The sequence below is a fragment of the Aptenodytes forsteri genome, unplaced genomic scaffold, assembly GCF_000699145.1.
Source record: "Aptenodytes forsteri isolate BGI_AS27 unplaced genomic scaffold, ASM69914v1 Scaffold50, whole genome shotgun sequence".
Lineage (NCBI taxonomy): Eukaryota > Metazoa > Chordata > Aves > Sphenisciformes > Spheniscidae > Aptenodytes > Aptenodytes forsteri.
In genome coordinates, this window is record NW_008795126.1 from 3,827,802 (window position 1) to 3,853,270 (window position 25,469).

The 25,469-nt window shown below is 37.8% G+C and overlaps 1 protein-coding gene across 1 annotated transcript; it reads right to left on the reverse strand.

Annotated features, from left to right (window-relative positions):
• Positions 1 to 522: 522 nt before the first annotated feature.
• On the reverse strand, positions 523 to 16,461 carry BCO1 (beta-carotene oxygenase 1). The gene is made up of 11 exons (XM_009277303.2): positions 16,336 to 16,461; positions 12,438 to 12,566; positions 10,911 to 11,040; positions 9,278 to 9,425; positions 8,242 to 8,389; positions 6,970 to 7,190; positions 5,860 to 6,117; positions 4,583 to 4,685; positions 3,654 to 3,748; positions 1,406 to 1,517; positions 523 to 741 (listed from the first exon to the last, which is right to left on the reverse strand). Exons 1-11 carry the CDS (start codon positions 16,397 to 16,399, stop codon positions 569 to 571), a joined length of 1,581 nt encoding a protein of 526 aa, XP_009275578.1. The 5' UTR covers positions 16,400 to 16,461; the 3' UTR covers positions 523 to 568.
• Positions 16,462 to 25,469: the final 9,008 nt, after the last annotated feature.

The window sequence follows — 25,469 nt, forward strand, 5'->3', positions numbered from 1 at the left end:
AAATACACCATGAAATTATTATCAAAGCAGGTTTTTTTAGGTGCTAAATTAGAAAGTTGTAGCACCTCAATGTAATACTTTGGTTATGGTGGAGTTTAAGAAATCAAGCACCAAGAGAATGCATTGCCATGAATTATTAGTATCACAGCAGATAGTTTAACATGAGGTTTTCTGGCAGGAGACAACTTTCATCGTGAGCTGCAGTCTTGAAACAGTCCATGAAAGTTACCTGACCTGCAGACATATGTGACTCATGCCATGCATCACCCTATAAATACAGTACTTCATTTGCTCAGAAAGCTATATTCTACTCGAATAAAACATTTCTTGTCACCTTTTTCTTCTATTCCCTGCCCCACGAGTTGTATACAACATTAGCACTTAATACTGATCATTCTTCTTTTGGAATAGTTATGTACCAGTTGTGCATATAATTATTTGTAATAAAAGTTATTGCTCTCTCTTATAAGTAGTCATTTCTTGTCATAAGAGAAGGTTGTTCCTGAATGATATTATCCCACATTCAGCAGAAGGGTGTCTCAGTCTGTGTAATAGGATAAATAGCATTTTACTCAGTCTCAGTCTTCAAATCTTTCTCTGGTATAAACATTCCATGCAGGTCTAGATGCATTTCTACATCTACTGTGGCTCGGCCCAATTCTTTGAAAGTTTTAGCATCCAAGACAAGTAGGAAGGGTGCTTTCTTTGGATCAGACATCACAACACAGGTCAGGACAATGCCTGTGACATACAAATGAAGAATTAGAAACACATACTGTTACACCAAGCAGAAAAGATAACACCATCAGGAAACAATTCTTGTTTCCTAAGGATTTTAGGGCACAAACTGGAAGTGCTTACTAGGTCAAGAAGTCTACTGAGAGTGCTAAAGAACTAACGAATGCTTCTTTTCTGTGCTTTTTTCTGGTCTGCCTGCAGTTCATTGGGAAGGAAAAAAGCAAACCAATGCTGAATTGTGTGCCTGGCAGTTCTGGGACTCATCCCTTCAGCTACTTGCCATTTGCCTTTACAAGGAGTCACCTGAGAACAGAACTGGATCGAGATTACTGGGATACTTGCAGTGCCACTTCATGTTCTCATCTGTAACAACACTGACTTCCCACAGCTTCAGCTGCTCCAAACTTGATAAATCCAGCTCCGAGTGGCTCTCTGGAAAGTCCTAAGCATTTGTTTTATTGTTTATGGCTACCTTGGGACATTACACAGTTGATTTTGGTCTGTTGTTGCTTTGGGTTTTTGTCTGCAGGAGTAAAATGGCTGGTGCTAATTTTAATCTCACAGTGGAAGCATCAAACCAGCTTTCTTTACTAAGAACAATGAAACTTGTAAGATTTAATGCAAAACTCATGTAACCCCAGCTTTCAGAATGTTGTCATTATTTTACCATCATCCTCTTCTCTTGCATCAGGGCTGGGAACGAAAATGGGCTCAGATGGCCAGCAATGGTCCTCTTCCCAGTGGAGCATTTCCTTTGTCTGGATATTAAATTTTATAATCTAAATTGTTGTGACCAGAAAAGAAAAATGTCAGTGACCCAGACAGTGGTTTATTCCAAAGGCACAAAGTGAACAGACTGCTGGCATGCGGAATCAATGCTAAGAGTTAAGGAGCAACAAGGCATGTGTCATCACAAGAAGGAAACACCTGGAAAATGTTAAACTTCAGAGTCACATTTAGTGGCTGCATAATCACACAATGTTCTTTTCGTTTCATTTCATTAGATTACAATTGCACCTTTCATTTATGGGCTTTAAGTATTTTACAAATACTAACAGATCATGAGACAACCTTCACTATAAATAATGCCCTCACAAGACAGAGGAAGAGTCCAAGGCCCAGAACATCTAAGTTCTTGCGCCAAATCACTGCGATTCTGTAGTAAAGCAGGAAACAGGATTTAAACCTTCCATTTTCTAATCCTGTGAGTTATTTTCCTTTTATTGTGACCTCAATATTTCTCAAGGCCTTCTATTGTTAAGTATATGCCAGAACAAAGGCTATTAATAGTGATGTGTAAAGATTAAACCAATGGGGCAAGAATTCCACACAGATACCGGTATTTACCGAAGGAACAGAGTACAGATTTTCTTCTCATTAATGGGTCAAGTGCCTGACCAAACCAATCGCCAGTGGAGATGCATGGCATTTTCAGTTCAATTCTATTAAGGCCTTTTCTCTGCCCATACAGATGCAGCTATATTCTTTTGCCTTTTGACCTTTAGTGAAAAAATATGTTTACACAAAAATGAAACTATTCAAATTACTGGAGGAAGAGTTTGGAAGAATTCTCCCTTCTAACCAAGATGACAGCAATTCCGCTGACAGACTTTACCTAAGGATTATACATGGTTGTTGTTGTTGTGCCTGCATTCATCAAAGAGCAACTGATGTGAAAAAAAAATATCTTCTAACAGCATTTCTTATTATATTTAAGTCAAGCAGGGATTATCTACACTGGAAATCACAAACTTGCAGATTTGTTTGAGCTACTGTCAGATGTGCTGCAATAAATTTTCTTGCATCATGCAGAAATCCAGCTTTATTTTGTAATCAGTTGTGGTAATTATATACAAGAACCAACAGTGAACTCAATTTGCGCTGCCTTTTAGTCACAGAACAAGAATTATAAAGACTGAGTTTGTCTGTACAATACTCTTACCTTCAACTATTAATACTTTTCATCTTAATCTATTTGTACTCTAGGCTGTCTCCTGAGAAGTTGGCATCATGCATACACAAACAAAGCATTTGCTACCCTCTAATACAGAACTAGCTAGCAAAAGATAAAGCTTTCTGAAAAATTAGGTATTGTTTTAATATTTTTAATTGATTAGATACTGTTGTAGTAACTTATTTTTTTAGTTAGGTTTCCTAAAGGGAAAAAATGTTACAGATGCATGTCTGCCTAGTACTTCTTTTTCCTAATCTCTCCTTTGTAGCTCTTGGCACATTACAGAAATTCAGCCCAATTTAGCAGAAGAGTGAGGGTCTCGCTAACTATTGTATTCAAGAGACTTTGTGGAAATATAAAGCTGGATAAAGAAGCCTGAGTTTATTAATACTTTATGAGGGAAATGGTACAACATGAGCTTACCCTTATAAGAATTTAGGCATTTCACGTTTCTTTGCATGTGAATGACCCACCAATGGGAAAAGTTTTGACAGAAACAGATACACTATTGAATACTCGAGAGTCCAATCTCAAGTCACATCTGTAGGAAAGCATCTCTTCTGCTGCCTATGGAACTACATGTTTTTAACAGCTGATAATAATGTTCTAGATTTTCAACTAGTAAAATGAAGATACATTGTTTCCATAGTTGGGCCCAGTGAGGCTGTTTTAATCATACAAGTAAGCTAACATATGTCCAACTTTTCATCTCCCTGCTTTCAAGTGCTGAAGTTTATGAACATAGTACCCAACTGCAATGTCGTCATTTAGAAGCTTTAACTTGATGTTGAAAAAGAGTGCAGTTTCTGGCCTCAGAACCACGCATTTTGAATTTGCATGTATGAATGCAGATTAGGCTATATTTTGGGCCAAACTAGTAAAGCATGGTCTACTTATAACTGCTTAAATTTGATCTGTGTTCTATAAATACAGTTTCTGACTTTGTAAATGTTAATTATACCTTTGTAGGAACTGGACTCCACCGGACTTCAGTTGCAAAGACGTACTTGCATTTTTTGCCATTATAGTCGTAGTTGATGCGAGGCAGTTCTATCCCTGGGTAAAATAAAGTTCAAGACTTAGGAACAAGAGAAGAAAAATAACTCAAATGTACATTTACATATGCCAATCTTCAGGATTTTTGCCCTGTGAAAAGTCTTGACAGTATTTAAAACAGGCGTTGCATAGAATTTGTATGTCTGAATTTCTAAAAAGCTGAAGATGGATATTAACACAACATAATTAAGCCAGGGTTGTTAGTTCAAAAATGACAATTCTTCATTCTTAGGGATTCATTATACTGGAACTTATGAGGGGAGGGGGTTGTTTGTTTTTTGGTTTTTTCTTCATAAATACATGAGATGTGAACATCTGAGATATAATTGAAGGCTACCATTCTACAAAATTACTTTCACTTTAGGTAAATATATATACATTACATATTCCTGTTATTATCCCCTGAAAAAAGTTTAAAAGGCAATCTTTATAAAATACAGCAATAACTGAAGTTACTATTTATAACAGACCTATTTAACTAAAATTACTCTTGTAACAGGTAGCTTTGCAAGCCATATTAATAGTTGTAAGATCAGACTTGGGATCCTATATTAATATAAAACTGATGTAACTTCAGACATTTAAGGGGTTTCACTCTTGATAAATATATATCTGAGAGGTTCAGGGTCATATATTACTGGATAGACCCAGAGGAGGGAAGTAAAGAAGCGAAAGGTATTGTCAATATCTACACTAAACATATTAATTAAAAGTTTTGTTTCTCTTAGCTTTATAAAGATCTTACATATATGAACAGCTATTAGGCATTATTAGAATGCACCTACGTGTGTGTAAGAGAACATATTTGAGATTTGTGTAATGGATATGTCTCACCTTCACATAGTATTTCAGGTTGGCAGTAGATGCTGCCATCTTTCTCTTTTATAGCAGTTGCGATAGATGGAAGTGTGACTAAATTAGAACCTACTTCGGCATCCTGAAAGAGACATGAGTTGAAAAAGTAATGTGTCTCTAAGAACATGCTTCTAATTTAGATCTTTCATCAGGTTTGATATTAATATAGACTATTTGGGGATTAAACAAATAATCCAGTTTCAAGAAGTTCCTTCTTATGGTGTTTATCTTGTAACATTAGATTCTGACCTCTTCATTAAAAATCTTGTTATACTCAGGGGATTTTAATATATCATAGAGTAATCATTTTGAATCACACCGAGCCTTTAGAAAGGCTTAGATGGACATGGCTATGTCCCGGAAGCACAATAAATGGATTACATAGTTTGTGAATTTAATTAATGAAGATGGGTTTCAAGGAATTAGGTATCAAATTCCCACTAAAAGTCACCAAGGTTGGTTTTTTTGCACCTGCTGTAGATCAAGTGCAAAAATAGGTGTAACACACTTGTTTTTAATACACTATTGCTGAATTCTTAAGATTGCAGGGTAGTTTGGATAGCTGGTGTGATCCAACACAACCTTTGTCATTGCTGCATAACTGTTTTTGAGACAGCAACAAAGCAGCAAGATTCTAGGATGTAGAAAGAAAAAGTATTATCCATTCCAAATGTATCAGGCAGAAACTTGCCCAAGTTGCTGGGCAGTATAAAATCTTCCCTACAAACAATGATGTAAAACGACGTTTTAAATTACACTGAAAGATAAAATCTTTCCTCTTCCTGGTAAATCTCACACTTAAATGAAATCTTCTAATTTTATTAAAACCATTGCAACAGTTGGGAGCGTGCATATATTATATATAGGCTTCCAGTAAAGCGGAAGAAACAGATTGTGCAAAACCTCATGCATGCCCTTCCAGTCAACAGACAAGTTGATATATCTGCTCGTATTTGGTAGCATTTTACAAATAATCTCACTGGTAAGGAAATTATGTATGCTCAATAGCCCTGTTCTCCATAATGGATGGTATCAGAACCTAGATCCATGTAACTGTATGTCCAGCTGCTCATTGCCATTTCTCACAATACATACACAAAACAAAACTCCTCCACACTTTGTGTATACGTTACCTTTAAAGAATCAGAAATTTGCACATAAGGGCTGGCAACTAATAATTAATTCACCCATTATTCACACCGATGTATTTTAAATTACTGATCAAAGAACAGATTAAAAAGCCATTTTCTTTCTACCTTGTCATACTGCAGAGGAACAACAAATCGTCTGAAGGTTGGTAGGGAGGTAAGTTTGTTGCTCTCTTCAAAGTCTTTATTCAGGTTTTTTAAGTAGAACATATCATATAAGCTATTGTCTGTATAGGCAATAATATCAAAAATAATGTGGCCATCCTCTTCATAAGCATTTATATGGTGAAAAAGCACCATAGCGTCAGTATAAAACTTGGTGGATACTTCTTTTTTAGTCTTCTTGTCTACAAAGTGAAACCAAGTCTGAAAGATAGGAAACATTATTTAAAACCATTAATGATCAGCAAATAGTTACTGTTTTCTAATGATAGCCATCAACATTCTAATGTGTTGTCTGTTTCTACTGAAGCATATTAAGAATTTAGGATTTGCTGCTAGAAGACAAGAGGTTCCAACCTGAAGACCAAAAAATGCAGGAGGAAAATGAATGTGGAAGTGCTTTATACTCATTTTACTGTTGCAAATTACTATTTGGGCTAGGCTGAGGATTGAAGTTTTCCGGTAAAACCTGGAAAATCCCCTGCTCTATTTTTAAGTTAAATAAATCTGCCTTAGTCCAGAGTCTTAGTGCTCTGTGCTGGTGCCCCCTACCCCAGCATGCCCCACTTATTGATGGCCAGAGCATGTGGAAATAAGGTCCTCAGAAAACAGTTTTTTTCCTCAGTTGCCACAGTGAAAGACTCTCTTTCTGTTGGATGCAGGCTTTTCCACCGGTCTGGCTCTCCTATCTGATGCAACGGATCTAGAGCAGATCTCGTCCACAATATACAGTATTTTGTTTGGACCAGGAGCAACTGTATGTGTCGGGGATGCTAGTGCAGTTTTGAATTTCTCTGCTAGCACACAGTATTTCTAACAATGCCAAACTATCCTCTTTCTTAAGCCCTTCAGCATCAGATATTTATTTGTGAAATTTCTGGAGATGGGAGATAGTATTCAAAGAAATACAACTTCTAAAAAAAGTGTGCAACATGAAAGTCAAGGGTTGAAAAAAAATGAGGGATTACTGGAGTTAATGAACCAGATGAACAACAGAACAGTGTGGAAGAGGTCACTGGCCTGGCTGACTCCATTGCTCAGCATTAGGAAAAATACCTTATCTTCCTTATGATAGGCAAGGCAGGAAGCCCAGTTCACATGTCGGATGTAAGCAGTTGCCATTTTGACAATATCCAGTTTGAATGGCTGCTCTATGAAGACAATGTAATTTTCTGTGATTCCAAAGCTATGGTAATAGCTTGGGTGGAGCAGAGAGCGAGAAGGGATGGAGCATACCACTTCCAGATGTTTAAAACAAGATTTCTTCTTTTCTTTTTCTGAACATAAATGATAAAAAATAGAATTATATTTATAATAAATTCCAATCCAATCTTGTGCTTGGATTTCTCCCATGTATAAAGTAGGAAAGAACAGGTTCCTCTCAGGTTTATTTGCATTTTCCTGTTAAGAAAGTGGTTTGTTTCCTCCTGCAGAATTAACATAGAAGTTTGCATCTGAGTGAAGCAACGCAGTAATATCACAATGCCAGATCCATTTAGACAGAGCCCCTTCGTCTTAGTATTTGATTCCACTGGTTACTGTCTTCAGAAGTTCCAGCATGGAAGAGAAAGGTGTTCAATTAAATTGGCAGCTTTACAAGGGGGTTCAAATGCCCCCATGTTTTCGAACTTCTAAGGAGATGTTCCTGTTTGATCTATACTGACTTTGTTTGAGCCCCAGCTAGAAATTACAAACTTATCTTTCAGCTGTGGAAGGCCTCTTGATTGTTCAACCAAGAGGACAGACATCACATTAGCAGCTGATTTTAAACAACAACACAAAAAAAAAAGATTGTCTTGAGGGAAAAAGAGCAAGTGATTTGCTCTGTGAACAAAGGACAGTATTTCAGCAAGGCCTAGTGTAGACCAGGTTAGAGAGGAATTAACTCTATATTAGGTATTATTTGGTATTACGCTTCCCTGTAGTCACAGTATCAGCATTTTAAGAGCATTTTCATTTATGAAGCAAATTAAAATTTACAACTTCAAATTATATATACTGCCCTATAGATAAAATTGTTTCTTTTCATCCTCCCTCTACCCATCAGAATACAGGGAATGGAAATTCTTCTAAAAGAGTTAGTTCACTACAGTAATATTCAAAGTAGAATTCTTCTAAAAGCAAATTCTTCTGAAAGCAAGGTTCTTCATACTGAAATACCCTGTTTACACAGTATTCAAGATGAACCTTTGTAATAGCACAATAAGTTAAAATTAAGAAAATGAACGCCATCAGTTTCTAGAAGAGCTTTATCACCACCCCTTAACCTCAGAAGGAAAGAAATTGCTAACAAGTTTCTAGAAAATACTGATAAAAGACATATCTTACCTGGCACAGAGGGAGGAATCTTAAATAGAATGTATTTTGTCTTCCCTTTATCAACTATTGAAGTACCCATGTTGAGAATATTTCCAGCACTGTCATAGTGCGGGTGAGAAGTTGCCACATTTACAGCTACGTATTTGCTGTAGTCAACCTGGAAAATGATACAATAGGAGATTTTAGAGATGTGTAAGAGAATTAAAATTGATCTCAGCTAACACCACAAATCCACCAGCTTTTTAGCACTGGTAGCCTTTTATTGGTACCCCATTTTCAAAAGGCCTTGAAATTTAAACAGTTAAGCCAAATGACTTATGTAGGTACTCAAATGATTTCCTAATTCAAGGCTAAAACAAGTTACAGAATCTGAATTACATTCACCTCTCCCTTGCAGCCATGTAACACAACGGGAGGATTGGCTAAAGAAGTTACTCTGCAAATGCCCATTTCATCCTGAAAGTAGTTTATTTAACAGGGCTATGCATCTAGCAATGTTCTGGAGCAAAAACATTTCTACTTGATTTAAAACTTGGAAATTGTACTCAAACTGTACTGCATGCTAGAAAAAAACTCATTGTATATTTCAATGTCATTGAATCATTTCAATGATTTCATTTTAATAATTAAGTAATATCTTGCATAAGGTACTTGAAAAGTAGTCATATAACTGACCTACTGAATTGTTAATTATGTAAATCACTTGATAACTACAGATGCATAATAATGGAAGTCATCCAAAATAATCATGCCATAAGCATGATGTGTGGTATTACTCCTGCAGCCTTGCTAGATTATGTACAATGGCTCAAAGCCCAGCTTTTCCCAAACTATTTGGGATTTAATTTTGAACTCATGAGTTCTTAAAAGATCTGGTATCTCCACTATTTCACTTGACCATGATTTCAAAAGTAAGGGAATAGTAGAAGAAGAAAAGTATCTTTCCAGTTTTGTATTCTGCACATGTTAAAGGATCCTTATGAGTCAGCCTGAAACTTTACTCATCAGCAGATGAGGAACCAGAACAACAGACAGTCATTTATACCTTCTCTAATGTCTCCAGAGTCTGCGGATTAATTTTCCTGATGAAGTTAGTCTCACTGGTAGCATAAAAATCATCGCCAGTTTTCATAATGTTGATCAGGCAGTTGTCTGTGAACTCAGGAATGGTGTGAGACAAATACGAGAATGCCCTGTACGGAGGGAAATTTCGTGTCGGTTCATTAGAGCAGCAGAAGCTGTATTAGTTTTTACCCTGTGCAAAGCAGAAGTCACCTGAGCAGTGCGGGCTGTGCACAGCAGCAGGGTCACAGAGCTGGGTCTGTCCCTCCCCTGCTGTGCCCTCTTCTGTCCCCTCCCACACTGCCTCGGTGGAAAGGGTGGAAAAGCAGAGGAGATGGGCTTCTTCAACGCCCTTGGCCTGGGCGAGGGTTAAGGACATGCATGCAACTGTTTTTCCATACACAAATGGGCGCCCAGGTCCAGTCCTGCTGTCAGCTGTAACATATGCACTGGTTTATCAGGATGGGCTAATTACACGCTCTCCTGTGCATACCTTGTGAGAATTTGGCCTAACAGTTTCTACCTAAAAGCTGGTAGGTTTTTCAGGGTATGCCTTCATAAAATAGATGGATCCATATACTCCCTGATGGAATATTTTTGTTCCTGGTGTTATCCCATATCACAATTATGATTTCAAAGAAGATCCAACTTCACATGTGGGCTTGACAGTTTTCCTTCTTAGTGTAGGATTTTATCATATTCACTTGAAGCCAAGACAAATTTGCTTATATCCCTTTCAAACTTAAAATGCCAGTGTTACCCTGTGTGCTGGAAGAGGGAAGAAAAGCACCTTATCTCAGGGTACCAACTTAAAACATATCAACTATTTTGCAATAACTATCCATGCATGTGCTCTTACCAAATATCACATTCAAGGTCATTAGAGGTAGTTCAGCCAGGAAGAAGAGATGGGTAAGCTACTTGCATTTGTCAGGGAATATCCACAGCCAGTTTTACAAGACAAGTGATAACATGATGGCTTACACCTTGCCTCTTATATACAGCCTATCATCCTTTCTAACGGCACGAAAGCAGCTATTGCACTGATCCCAAGTGGTTCTGATTTTGAACATAAGATTAGCTCAGGCCTATGGGTGCAGTCCTTCAAAGCACTGCACATGACTCAAGAAACAATGGAAAATTTTCATCACTTTCTTTTTTTGCGTAAAAGTGGTCTTTAATCCAGAAGTTTTTCTGATTTTTTTGAAGTGATTGATGCTTTTCTTCTTTTTATTGATAAACTTTGCATTAATTCCTCCCCCATCTCTTCATCTTTTCCTTTCTTGCTGCTTCTCCCCTTACAGTGTATCATTTTTATAAACTTCCGCAAAACACTTGAAAAAGAAAATGTTTTTTCAAAATTACAACAAAATCTACTTGCAATAGTGAATGAAACAGCCAATATTGCTGATGAAATGAAGTTAAAATATTTGCCTTAGAATAACCCATAGAGAGTACAATGCTGGATATGTCTCTTGGCCTTTTCAATATTTAGCAATTGTAAATTTACAAAACAAATTTTGTATTTGTAGATATGTGTCAAGGGGAAACAGAAAGACATCTGTGCTGGAGAGAGAAGTAGATAGAAGAATCTTGTTGGAAAAAGCATTGCTTACTTGGCAAATAAGTTTTTGCATGGATCTGGATAAGCCATAGTTCCAAACTCAGACACCACGATTCGGTTTGCTTCTACGTTGCAGTTGTATGTGTCACTTCGGAGATACTTACTTCTGTAGTAAACTTCACCTGACAAAGGCCAAACAGGTTTCCATCACACTTCATATGGAGTTCTTTAGAAAATTAGCATAGGTAAAGTCAGAGAAAGAGTTTCTCAAGCAGCTGTCCTTTAGCTAAGAAAAGTTTGCAATGAAACCAACAATGTGCCTAACGCCCTGTTTTGGAAGGCTTTTTCAGCTCTCTAAGGAACCCAGGACTGCTCTTGTGGCTGCTGAGATTGGTAACAATTGTCTAGCTTCCTTGATTACCAACACATTTGGACAATACTGGGGGACTGGGGAGAGGAAAGGAGGGATTTGGATAAACTCTTCCAGTAAACCAAAACAATCTGTGTAAAAATGATTAATTATGCATCAATGTGTGGGTGGTGATAAATATCCTGTACTGGCAAAATTTAGTTTTAAGAGAGTAACAAATTGCTTGAAGGAATCAGTGTCTATCCTGACCAATTTAATGGACCACTATACTTGAACTAACTGAGCTCTGTTTGCTTTAGGTAAGTAAAATATACTGGCAATTTAAAAAACACTGGTCATTTCTTTACAGGTTATTTTGTTAAGGATGTAGAGCTGGGCAGGCAAGGAGATCCTGCAGTTGCATTAAATGCCTCTGATCACAGAAATGGAAACTAAAAAGTAAACACTAGGAATGGAGGATGACAGGAGTAAAACCCAGTTCTTTTACAGACACATACATACTTCTTGCGGAAAGAATCTAGGTGTAAAACATCCTGCCTCACACTGTAAAACAGCTGAACTGATAAAAAATGCTTTAACTGAAAACAAAAAATGAAATTGCTTTGGGTAGAGGAGCTGCCTGTTTTCCCTCCATAAGGATGACAAGTAGGAGGACTGCTTGTAGGGGTGTCAAGTACACATAAGTGACGTTTGATTTGCGAAGTGATGTAGCATCCCAGTTTCTCTCCTGGCAACTGTTACAGCTGCAACCAAATACCAAAGGGGAAACGTTAGTCTTCCCTGAAACTAGGTTGTTCATCCACATCAGAAAAACCTCCAGATATTACAGTACTTTTGGTTGATCCAGTTTGAAACAAGGGAGGTTTTCTTGCTCTGGGTGGAAGGCAAAGGCTGCCCTGCAGTGACCTGCTCAGCACTGGTTGCAGGCTATCCTGCAGTGCAGACAATATTGAACTTCGGCACTCCAGAAAAAAAGGACAATATAGTCTATCTCTGATAACAGCGCTGCAGAGATACCGCAGCTGTGGAGAGCGACACGTAAGTGTATGTTTGCAGAGACTTTTCCCAAAGCGGTTATCACCTCACCACACATGCCACTCTGCAGACGAAACCTGCAACATTCTAATCAAACTCAGAACAGAATTAGCAACATAAGGCACCAAGATTTGGGTTGTTGAGCTTTTTTTAATCTGATGTGCAACAACTTACCGTTTTTAAATGTAAAGCTATGCAGCAGAGCCAAGCCATCAAACCAGTGGTTGTACTTAGTGTCCCCTATCGTGTGCATCCCTGGGCCATTTCGGAGAAGTATCCCTTGCAACCAAGCGGGCAACTGACCTATGAACAAAAAGGAGATACCAGTATCCATTCACTTAGGTGAGGGGCATGTTACAGGACAGTTTTCCTAAGGGCATAGGCTTCATATAGGCAGGCAGACTGCGGGTGTGTCAAGGTTTGTAATAGCATACAATTATGTTGGAATTTGGGTTAACTAAAATATGATCTGCTCAGAAATGTGGTGCTAGTAATATTCTGCATGAATATTGCTATATGAGATTACTACAAGAAGATGAGATTGCTGGAATGTAATTTTCTAAATATCAGGAAGTAAATAGAGTTGGACCTTTCTTTCCTGCACTCAGATTTTAAAGTGATACATTTAAACCCTTTTACTCATGCCAGGAAAAGCTAGAGCTTATCAGAAATAAACATATTTTATAGGTTATATGACTTGCATTGGCCTTCAGTACATCAAGTTAAACTTCAGGCTAAATGAATTCCAGTAAAAATTTCATTAATTAAATTACACAGCATAATGTAGTGTCATTTTGGGAGTGCTTTTGTGACACTAGTCATAATGTTGACGTTTTGAACACAAATAAAGGGTAAGAATATTATACTGAAAATATACAAGTACCGCTGAGGTTTGAATAAGAAATGTTCCTCGTCAAATCCCTGCAAGAAATACATTACCTACCATTTGACACACAGAATAACAACAATTAAAGAATGCCATTAGGGTTAAAGAGCTGAACAAAAGTATATCAGATATTAAATTAAAAGCTTCACTTGCTTCTTTGTGTGTATGCCTCCTGAGGGAACATTTAAGATCACATACTACTTTTCCACACAATTCCTGCACTGAACATTGTCTCTGCATAAAAAGCTGTTCAGAACTTTTAATTCTCCTTATCATTTAGTTTGTGACCCTATGTCGAATATGTTGACAAACTTTCTTATTAATAGTCCCTTTACAACAGATAGAAATGTCCTCCTATGGAAATAGTCGATTTTGTCAAAGCTGATGCAGTTGCAGAGAGTAACAATTGTTTTGCTGTAAGACTTTCTGAGATTCTAAAGGGACTTTGGCCACTTTCTAAGAGAATATTTCCTGAATTTTGACCTTTATAGGTAAGGGAGACAAGGACATTTGCCATTTCTTCAAACAAATGACATTAAGGGCACAAGGAAAAACCATCCAAATGCAAAGGAAGGATATGGAGTAAATGTCAGCTTTACCTAAAATATATTCTCAGTCAGGCTAACCAACTAATATTGTATGCCACAATACTCACACAACTTCATTAGGGTTACAGTTCTGGAATACATGAAGAAGATAAAAAATTGTTGACACAATTGATGGACTATTATTATTATTATTATTATCATTATATTCTAGAAGAGTCTTGAAAACCAAACCTTACTTGCCTTTCTAATGCAAGAAGTTCCAAGGCAATAATTATAGTACTTTTTTGTATAAGATGAACAAGGTTTAACCCTTAATACAGATAATTGCACAAAACTTGAGTAACTAAAAGTAGTTGGTGAGAAGACAGTGAGGAAATCACAAGTTAGCAAAAGAAAAGAATCCTTCAGAAAGAATAAGATTATGATCTTAAGAAAGTATATATTCAAAAGAGATACATAATTTTTGTTTGGCTGACTACTGAACATTGATTGCTAAAGAAGTTTAGTCTGCTTATATGCCTAAAATACAAGCGTTTCTCTTCTTGCCACTTCCCTTTCTACAGTTTTCTGTTATTTGGCAATAGAAGACTGTAGGCTCTGCTATTTCTCCAATACTATGGGCAACTGCAGCGTAGTGAGTGTAGTCTGCTGTGCTCCTACCCTCCTGCCAATGCCATTTATGATTGCAAATCTGTACAACGAGCATGGGTTGCAAAAACCTTATGCTAACACTGCGCTGGGGCTGACTGCATGTGGTCTTGCTGCAACCAGTCCTGCTTTCCCTGCAGCGAAAATGTAATACTTCTGCTGCATATGAGGTCTTGTGGGATTTTGATCCAGTAAAACTATCTTCTGCTTTGGGGCCCATCATTCAAGAAAAGCAGATATTTCTGCAATTCAGTGAACAACTTGCAATTCCTAGGGCTAAAAATTTTGTTTAGAGATTATTTCTCTATATCAGAATAATGGTGCTCAAAAAGTTCCAGGACAAGCCAACAAAATAATTTTGCTGGAAGAGATAAACAGGGAAAACAGGGGATCTTCTTTTTAAGGCACTGTGGACTTGATGCAGCGTCTGAAACTTCCGGTGTAATTCGGTGCAATTTCTGGCATAATTCCAGTATGAAAAGCAATGGAGCAAAGGGTCATCCAGTGAGGTTTTCAGATTAAAACCTTTTGTCTTAGCGGGAATTAAGAATTTCTGTAAATCACACTGGGTACCAATCAGCATCCTAACGTGCTTAAATAGTTTTAAAAACCTGGACCTTGTATCTTTTTTGCTTCAGACTTTTATCTGAAGTGGAAATAATGATACTTCTCTGTACCACATGAGGACACAAAAGTGACACAGTAAAGTCTCCAAATATTTGGAAGTTTATTAACTATCATAGCAACAGAGTCTCATACAACCACATGGCTGTACAGTGTTTACGAGAGCATGGGTTAAATTGTGGCTGACGTTAGAAGTACGGGGTCATATTTAGAGTGTCCATATTGAGTAACAAGGAGCCAAAATACTGGCAGAGCTCAGGGCTAGTGAAGTATTTAAAGAGGTCAAAGTTCTCTTTAGTTTTCATGATTTTCATTATACTGAATCATCATTACCAATGAAGGAATATTTTGTATACATAATTTTATTTACTGAAATATGCAGTCTTTGTTCAACTAAACCATTCCATAATACAGATCAGGTCTGATAAATGGTTTGTTTGCAAACACTTCAAATGTTTCAATAATAAGTTTTTATCTTGAGCAAAAGAAATTGAAAGGCATAAAACCACCGCAAATTATAACAAAGCACTTTGTCTGACTTGAAACAAAATCTTTTCCAATTCAGCCACCAAACTGAACAACAACAACAAAGTCACGCAAGTTTTAATTGTCATCTTTTTAAGTGTTGTACTTGGGAAGTGACTTTAAAATTGGTATTAGATGCCTGCCATTTCTTGGACTACGTATTACGAACAATGCAGCATATATTTACTAAATAGGGGTTCTCAGCAACAAAATTCTCCTGTAGCTGTAGCAAAAAACTCTTCTGTAAAGTAAAAAAAGCAGTAAAAATAATAGATTGATCAAGCGTTCATCCCTAGAGAGCCACTTTAAACTATCTCGCTGAAGGATACTCTGCAGTTTTTACTGGATTAACTTCCGAACCCTCTTTTTAACGGTACACAGTGGCATCCATTACTGCTGCTTTTCTACTTAGAAACACTATTGTTGAAGAGTCCCAGTTTTAGTGACTCTCTCCCGGAGGCAAGGAAGAGTGTGAGCAGACAGAGGGAGGGTAGGGAAGGGTTACAGAGAGGAGAAACCGAAACGCCTGAGCAGAGCCCTGGGGGAGGGGGTGTCCCCAGATTAAATCCCGAGACTTCGTCCCTCAGCACCAACTTCAGTGAATCTTGTTCAAACAGACTTCCTGGAAAAGTACACAGAAATGCCCGTGAAGCGAGAAAAATCCCACAGTCAGGGCACAAATATTATCTGAGATCAGTCCTTTAAACAAAATTCACTTAGTTTCTCGCTTTCTCAGTTTCCCCTTTCAGTGTTGTCTTGGGTGAACAAGTGTTTCAGTGTTTACCCATTCGAAAACACCAAAGTAACTGGCACGTATTAGAACAGATTTTCTATCACTTACCTTGCACCTCAGCTTTTATGGGCTCTGGATGTTCTTCTTTATTTCTGCCAAATATCGTATCCATCTCTCATGTAATAAACAGTTTCTGTGTCTTCTACCCAGCCGCTCCTGCAGCCGTAGCGGTCCCCTCCTGTCTGGGCTAAGAACAGATCTTCCCTGTTACATATAAAGATAAGGTCAAAGTGCAATGCGAGCTAGTGGCTGGTGGCTTATAGATTGACAATTTATAATAGCTGATCTTTAATCCCTAGCACATACACTATAATTCTTGCACATTCTCATTAAAATTAACTCTTTCACTGGTTCAAAGGAGAAGTAAGAAAAACGTAACTCGCCTGTTTGCTCCTTATGAACCTACCTGAAGCAGCCAGGCACACCCAGGGAGTCAGGTAGAATGACTCTGAAACATCACCTTCAGCGTTTCAGATAAAATTTTAGACACTGCGTAGGGGTGCTTGCCCCATTTGGCAGGTAGGGAGAGAAAAAGAAAAGAAATCTCTACCCACTTCTGAATTTGGCTCTTTGGGAGTGCCAAACATTTCAGAGCGGGATGTCAACCTTTTCTTTCCATTCTGTGAAATGTAAACTGGGCTATTCTATTAATTAACAAAGTATTGTCACTGAAGAGTCATGTGCTGTATTTATGTACTAGCTGTTCCAGAGTGAACTGAGTGGCACATCTTTGAATTAAACATCTTTTCACAAATAATCACTATAAAATATTCTCCCATATGTGACCTGAATCCACCCCATGAAAAGTATGGCAGGGAAAGTTAAATATGGGGGATTTTTAACTTCACGCCTTTGTTTCTAGGTAAGGTACTTAACTGAGTTCAGTGTTGTTAATTTTAAAATCCTCTGGGAAAAGAATTATTTCAATATAAAGCATGTGATTGCAGAGCAAATCATAGGCTCCGTTGAACGTGAAGGATAAAAAGATTCTTTGCACAATTACATATTATGAAATTTCATATGAGGTTACCCTAAAATCCGATTTTTTTCAGCTAAATCACCGTTGTTCCCAAAATGTTTTAATGTCACTTCTTAAGCCTGACTGATCTTTTATAAATATACATATTTATTTTATTTAAAACACAATTTGTGCTACACTTGACTGCTCTGACACACTTGTTACACACATACATTGCTCCTCTCTTCCTAACCTATTGTCTGTTTGATGGTCTATCTTCACTGTGGGAGATCAACAAGACAGCATGTCTTTGTCTCTGTTTGGAAAGCACTGACAGAAACAGGTGACAACAAAATGAAAAGCCAGATTAAAAAAGAAAATATATGGGCTTTGTTGGAGTCAGTGGCATTAATAAAGAAACAGCAGGATTGAACCAGAAGGCTGTAGGAGATGAAGGGTATCAAAATCCACATACGTACACATATGCAGATATATATACATAAACATACACACACACACACTATATGTGTGTATATGTATATATGCATATATGTGAGAGAGAGTGTGTGTGCGGGTGTGTATTGAAATGTAGACCTACTTGTATACACAAAGCCAAGTAAGGGATTTTTCAGCAAGTAGGAGATGGGGTATCAAAATCCACATACGTACACATATGCAGATATATATACATAAACATACACACACACACTATATGTGTGTATATGTATATATGCATATATGTGAGAGAGAGTGTGTGTGCGGGTGTGTATTGAGATGTAGACCTACTTGTATACACAAAGCTAAGTAAGGGATTTTTCAGCAATGTTAGAGACTGAAAAGCAAAGCCATCTAACTCTACTTCCACTAAGCCATGGGGACATTTTCTCTGTCCCTGATGTTCTGCTTTGCTTTAATATGTTCTCTTCAACGTATCCTCATCCACTTACATGGCCACGGCTCTTAATGCTGCAGTTTTAATTATCTGACCTGTGAGCAGTCTAATCTGTAGCAGTGCCAAGCAGATTTCCATAGAGCAAGCAAGCAATAAAACAGATTAATTCGAACCATTTTTGCCTTTCTTCACCATGACTGTTCATCTAGCTTAAGATTCAGCCAAGATGAGATAATTGGAAACCTTGTTAAAAGTTGTTTGAATGGAAGAACAAGGAGCTGCAGATACCCAGCAACTTTTGAAATCAACCCAAATATGTTTTGGTAGATAATTTCAGGTGTCTGTGCCTGAAAGTTTTGTCCCATATTTTGTACAACTTAAATAAGGAGGCCTTGCAAAGTTTATTTTTCTTGCTTGTCAGTGAAAAATACTTTATTTATCAGTAAACCACTTTGTTGTTGTTGTTGTTTTCATCATGTTGATGACAGATAAGCAGTTAGTAAGGTATGGAGAGATTAATTTTCTTGCTAACTGTCATTTCCCCCTTTTTACATTGAAATGGAGAAGTATCCATGTATTGATTTACAATTATAGTGTGTAATTATCAGCAGAAGTAGATGTGGATTAGGTGACTTTTCTAATTTTATTATTTCACAATGTTTCTTCTCCCTTTGTAAAACCACGTGTTTGATGAGAGAGCATAGCGAACGTTAAGGAACTCGATGTTCTAGAGAACATAGAGGAAATACAACCCTCTCTGGAGAGACTACCCATGGCTCTTCGATCTTGGGTTTACCAGACACTCATATGTAACTCATATATATAATGTTTACCAAAACATTATAAACTCAGGGAGACTGTGCTGTCTTACTCTTCCCAGTAACGAATATTGAAAACATAAGCCTTAATGCAAATGATCTAATCCCATGGTTTGAATGGCCTCTCCTGATGCCTGACCTCATTTACAAACACTATCCAGTTGCAGAGTCCTTCAAATACAAATCTTCCCCCAATCAAATCTAGCATTTCTCCCCACAGTTTTCTCTCTCTGTTCACCCCTCATGACAACATTTTTGAAGTTACCAGCTCCCCACCTCAGGCAGGTTTTCTTCACTGTATTTTTTTCTGCTTTACACAATTGTGGTGAAGGCTACAAGCTGTTTCTTTTTGGGTTCTTTTTGCTTTCGCTTCCCTCCAGTCTCTGAGTGTCTTGAGCTTCTCTCCCAGACTTAAAAAGGGCCATGAAAAAAATCTTTGGAGCAAAGCACTACCCTGCCCAGCATTGGTCTGATTGTACCCTGTGGCCGTGCAAGGCTGGGGATGGCATTTAGGGTGTGAACTCTGTGCTCAATGGAAACAAAATTTCTCAAGCCACAGGAGCTGGTTAATTAAATTTCTAGTATAACAATAATGTCATTGCCATGTGTCTACCTTTGTACTTTTGGTTTACTTACACAAGAAGCAGATCATTGCCTTATAAATCAGAGACAGACCAATATTATTCCTTATCTCTATATTGAAATATAAGCACTTAATTTACTTTAACCTCAACCTTTCTCTTATAAAATTCGAGTTCTAATTAAAGCCCACTAACAAAGGTCAAATTACCTGACTATGACTTTAAGCTGTGCTAAGAACTTTCAGATATCTACTGTTATCTATTATTACCAAATAAAGACTCCAATAGTAAAACTGTAATGAACTTAAGAGTAGTCGTTCTTGCTGAAATCACACTGACTGCTATCTCGCTGTGCCAGGGTATGTGATCTCTAATCTTTGTTAAATACTGTCTTATTGACATGATCTCATTTCAAAAGAAATACCACCAGCACTATCTAGGAATACTTCTCTTGCGCTGTCCAAGTATAATTGCAAACACAAACTACTAATACAGTTTGTTCAAATTTAAATAACAATAGTTTCCATATATTATTCTGACCAGGTTTTGTTTGGACCAAAACAGTTTTGATCAAATACTGTTTTGATCAGTATTGTTTGGATCAAAATAATTATTTTTGTGAGATTTTAATTTTCTTGGTGAGATTATGATTTTTTGAGAGATTTTTGTGAGATTTCAATTTTTTTGTGATAGATAAAAATACTTTTTTCTTTTACTACAGTCATATTCTTAATAAATATTACCAGAAATACCGATTTCTTCATTTAAATAAAAATATACTATAACTTAGGATTAAAACGCTTCAAGTGCTGAGGCACAGAACTGCTAGCCCACCCATGCTAGTATCCAACCGGACCGAGCTCGCCCAGTCATCATAATGCCCAAGCATTTAAATGCCCAAACATGTAAACACTAGACATTCAAAGGAGTAAACAGTCACAATATCCACATAAACTTCCTCACCATAAGACTTTTATAACCTTATCTGCACCTTCCAACATCCCAAGACTATTTACATGTTTTAATATTTAATTATTATTTATGTTACACAGTTCGGTAATGTGTTTTCAAGCGGGCAGAATGACAACGCGAAGGTTGGCATTCACTTCCATGACTGAAGGTGTAGAAATGGTGTTACAGACATTCACAGTGACAGAAGTTAATGCTGCTACACATTGTCCTAACTTTTAGCCTACTGTACATCTTTGGGAGAACATAAAAGAAAAACTAAAAAGAAGTGTTTTCTGGTTTTAGTCAGGTGGCACCTGTGTGTAGAGTGCTTAACACAAAAGCAGTGTTCCTGAATGGAGAGACTGCTGGACCTCCAGTCTTCTCATTACGGGGACTGTGAAGCCGATCTCTTTTGTAAGGCATTGGATGGTGAGAGACATTATTAATGAAAACAACTTGTAACACAGTTTTTTTCTTTCTGTTTTCATGTCCTGTAAGCTCAGAAATAGCTCATAACAAGCAGACAAAAAATCTACAACAAAATTAAATAAAACAAACGAGGTGGAAGCTGGACAGCCTTAGAAATCTGGCCAGTCTCACGCTTATGGAAATCTGGAGACACTGCAGAGACACCAGTGGAGTTGTGATGGCTGTAGATTCAGATCCAAGCAATTCTTTTTTTGACTCTCTGTGTGTGCTAGGAAAAGTTCAGTCCATTTGTATCTACCAGTTAATGTTTTACCCAAAGGGTACCTTTAATCCTTAGAACAGTTCTTTGATTAAGATATTAAGGTAATGGCACGTCTAAATTGTGCCGCATAGTCATGATCGTTAAGAACACATGAGGTGTCAGCAGATCTTCAGACAGCTCTGCTACTTTCTATGTGAATTCAAGGCTAACCTTGGCCATCAATAACCCTAGCTCAATTAATGTTCTTATGGGGCACACTTATCCTCTTCTTCCCACTAGTCGAACTTCTGCTGTGGAAGGCAATAAAACATAGGAACTAGCTGGGAAAGGGGGGGTATTGAGGCATCAACAGTATGGCAAGTGAGGAAAGTCAAACTACAAGTCCAAAGGCAATACTAGATGCCTCTGAAGGGACAGTTCCTAGGAGAAGATTCTCAGGGATTTATCCAGGCAACAATTGTGCCAGAAGGTAACCATACACATCCTATAAACAGAAATTATGTCCAACCCAGCAACTCCTGAATGTAGTGCTACTTATCTTATCCTGACCCCATCATGCCAGGCATGAACGTCTAATTTAGTTATTGCACCCTGTAAAGATAAGAATTGTTCTCCCTGTTTTTCTAAACAAGATAACATCAAAATTGCAACTTGGCAGGGCTCATGGTAAGTTCACGGTGTTGCCACATGGAAAATTAGACAGTAGAGCAGCAACAAAAACAAACCCTTTTGAGTCAGCAAATAACTGGGTCTCACTATCAGGACAAGCAGCCCAGGAAAGCAGCAAGGAAGGAAGCGTGATTGTGACCCACCTTCTTAAACTAATTGGCAGATGGGATTTTTTAAAGCCAGCTGGAGAGATAGAAGACGTAGGTGTACGTACGGGCTTTTCTCCATCCCTTTCCAGACAGTCTGCTCAGTACTCAGTACTTCCTACCTATTTGGGTAATAATGAAACAGATCTTTTCAAGAGGCAGTTCTGCACACTGCAGAAGTGTACGTGACACACTAAAATGGACCACTCACGATCTTGTCTCAAGTTAATGATACCTGAAAATCATCCTTTTTCTGCCTCAAATCCAAAATAATATAAATAAATTTTCCATTTATATGATTATTCAATTCATAGAACTGAGATATATTTCTATTCCTGATAAAATCTATACATTACATTCAGTAATATTCAGGAATGTAAAGATGGTAATATCCTCCTATAGAGAGTAAATTTACTTGCTCATCCTCAAGGCAAATGAACAACAGCCAAAATGAACGGGGGTGTGATTTATTCCTTCCCGTTGGCAGCTCTTCACTTCCTTAACTCTTCAAATCTAGTACTTTTTGGCCTCTATTAGGGATTGTCAAGCTATTCTGCTGTGCTGCAATGGCCTTTTGAATCACAGGATGTTCTTAGGCTGTCGTGATGCAGCTGTAATCTGCACTAGGGTACAAATCAGGACCACCCTGAAGTCAGTGGCGGCACCATACCTCTCCTCCTTGTCTGCACACCAACTTCTCCAATAGCCCAGTGAAACTCTGGAACTGATTTTTCTCAGGTCTGGGACACCAAAGTTCAGAAATAGAAAAGTCTTATGAATGAGCTGTGTTCTCCTAATAGCAGCATTTGGTCACGGAGAAATTTGCAGTTGGATTCAGGGTGCCCTGATAGATATTGATTATGTTGAACACGAATTCAGGCTTTTATTTTTCAAAAATTGCAATCCAGTGCTCAGTGCCTAATTTTGGGGCATGAAAGGCTGATTTGCAAAGGTGTCAAGGCAAGTCTACCACACCTACATATGTTAGATAAGCATTGTGTGTGTTCATCTCCTGTTCTACAAGAATTTAGGCATATAAAGCTAAACTTTCCAAATGGCATATAATTTACATATATAAGCTTAGATTTTAAAAAAAATGAAGTAGTGACTATAAGTACTTTGAGGTTTGGCTACCAAAACTGAGCTGGTTTTAATGGGTTCAATTTTTAGCAGTGGTGAACACCACCTAAAAGGTTTCCTTACAGAATCTCAATGTATGCCACCATTATTTTTTTTAACACCTATTAACTTTTTCAGCATCGTAAACAAAATACGCTTCAGATTTCTTTCACCTCAACAGCTTCTACTGCCAACAACAACGACAAAAAAAGTAATAAACCTTGAACGATCCATTTGAAAACCAGGAATAAATGATTCATCATTGTCTTCTGTGATGTTTTACATAGCACAACGTTTTTCTGAAGAAACTTTCTCTTGATGGCCACCATCTGGTGTAACCCATAAGGGCAAGTTAGGACTCTGTAAGAGATCTGCAGGGCCCCTAAAACATTTCTGAGAAAAATGACTTATTCCAACAGCCACAAGAGAGTTCACAAACAAAGGAGTTATTCATAGCTTTATCGCAGCTTGGAGTGAGGGTGTGAAAATATTGAGAAAGCTTTGTCACTAATTTCTAGTCAAAGCTTGCAAAACACAATTGCTTTGCAATCCTTATTTTAGCTGGTGAATATGTTTTAGTTTAAGTCACTGGTACATAACACATGCTGTAAGGGTGGTTGCTACATCAGCCTTTCAGGCAGACAGCTGTAACTGAACAAGGATTAACAAGTCTTGGCTATATGCGAAGGGCTTATAGTCCTTAAAAACAATGCTTATGTACAGACTTTTCTTTTGCGAGTCTGCCCCAGTTCTTCAGAACTATGCAAAAGGCAAACAAAAACCAGCAAGTGAATGGTTTTGGTGTATCCAAAATCTATATAGCTGACATTATGCTTGACACTTCCCTGAAGATACTGGAGTGGCTTTACAATACCTGTTCGGGGTCAGTTACACTCCCATGGGCAGCCAGAAGAGGAGAACTTATTGTAATTGCCAGCCACCCCCTTGAGACAATGAGAGAGGCTTAATTAAGCACTTCTATGACTCCCTATTGAAACACGCAAAATGAGATTACACAGCCAGGTGCACCATTTTGTCTCTTCCACACTAGCATATGTGACTATTTAAGTAACTTCTTAAACTATTTAAATTATTTCAATTCGGCCAGCTACACAAAGGCAAATAGCAAAAAATTTTAATAAACCATTATACTATGAAGCTTCCATGTGGACTTCTGGCATAAGAAAACTATTTTTAAAAAATGTCTTTCTGTTGAGGAATAATGCAAAAAGCGTATTTCCTATAAAATGGTAAATCCAAGGAGCATTGTTTATTTGAAATCAAGCCATTTTTCAATTATCAGGAATTTTCTCTCTTCCTGAGGACCCTAGTTTCTAATTTGGATGCTTTTAAAGCAGTATTTTCTTTTCTGTAAATGCTTTTCTCTTCTTTGTGGTAAACAGAATAAACTGACAGACTGCTTTACTGGCACTAAAATATATGAAGTTAACAAACTGCAGAAGAGGGAAACTGTCTTTCTTCCATTCCCCATCTGCTGTAGGCAGTTGAAGAGTTACTTATAGCAACCGTAGATTAGGAAAAAAATTCAAACTGCTGTAGCAATTGCCAACAGTAAACTCACTTGGAGAGCTTGGCTTTATTTGTAGACATTTCCAAACATTATTTGTTCTTTTTTGGGGCCTGTTTCAAAATCTGTCAAACCAGAGACAAGACTTCCATTAATTTCAATGGCTTTGGAGCAGATTCACAGAGGATAGCCTGTGGCACCTCCAGCTCTGGCGTTTTTAGCAGTACGTTCATGTAGTCAAATTTCCAGTTGCAGAGAGAGAACTGGACGATGCTACAGAATCTATTCATCACAAACGTGAGTCAATGGCACCTACTGGAAATGCATAGTCTGTATCACTGAGCCAGATACATTTGAGTACGGTCTCCTTCATCACACCTAATTTTTCGGAAACAGGCTGTGTTTCTCATATCTAAGAGGACAAAATGGGAGGGCTGGCTGCCAGCTTCTCCAAAGCCTGGCAAGTCAGCACAGCCCAAGAAGAAGCAAGGGCTCTGAAGGAAATGTCATGAAAATATACAGTGGCCAACTAACTGAACAGCAGCTGCCCTCAGCTCTGACTTTTGCAATAGCTTGAATATAAAACAGTTGGGTTGGGGGGTTCCCAAACTGAAGCCTATGAAGTTTTGTATACAGCCCAAATGGGATTCCTAATTTGCAGACATCCTCAAAAGAACAGCTGATAATCATATTATATGATCTCTTCCAGGAAGGGGATGGGTGTCTGGGCTATGACTGGGCCAGATCCATCAGCTAAGTAGAATATGGACTGGCCTTCCCCAGAGCTGGGAAACCCAGTCTGAATATTCACATCTCAGCTGCTCCATCA

What these genes read in the sequence shown, in the direction of transcription:
- BCO1 (XM_009277303.2), bottom strand. Translation starts at nt 16,399, where the DNA reads ATGGATACGATATTTGGCAGAAATAAAGAAGAACATCCAGAGCCCATA. An exon ending in TGCAAAAACTTATTTGCCAA is followed by an intron (nt 9,426 to 10,910) that starts GTAAGCAATGCT and finishes CCCTCCGTACAG; the next exon opens with GGCATTCTCGTATTTGTCTC. An exon ending in GGAGTCCAGTTCCTACAAAG is followed by an intron (nt 1,518 to 3,653) that starts GTATAATTAACA and finishes ACAACAATTTAG; the next exon opens with ATTATAAAATTTAATATCCA.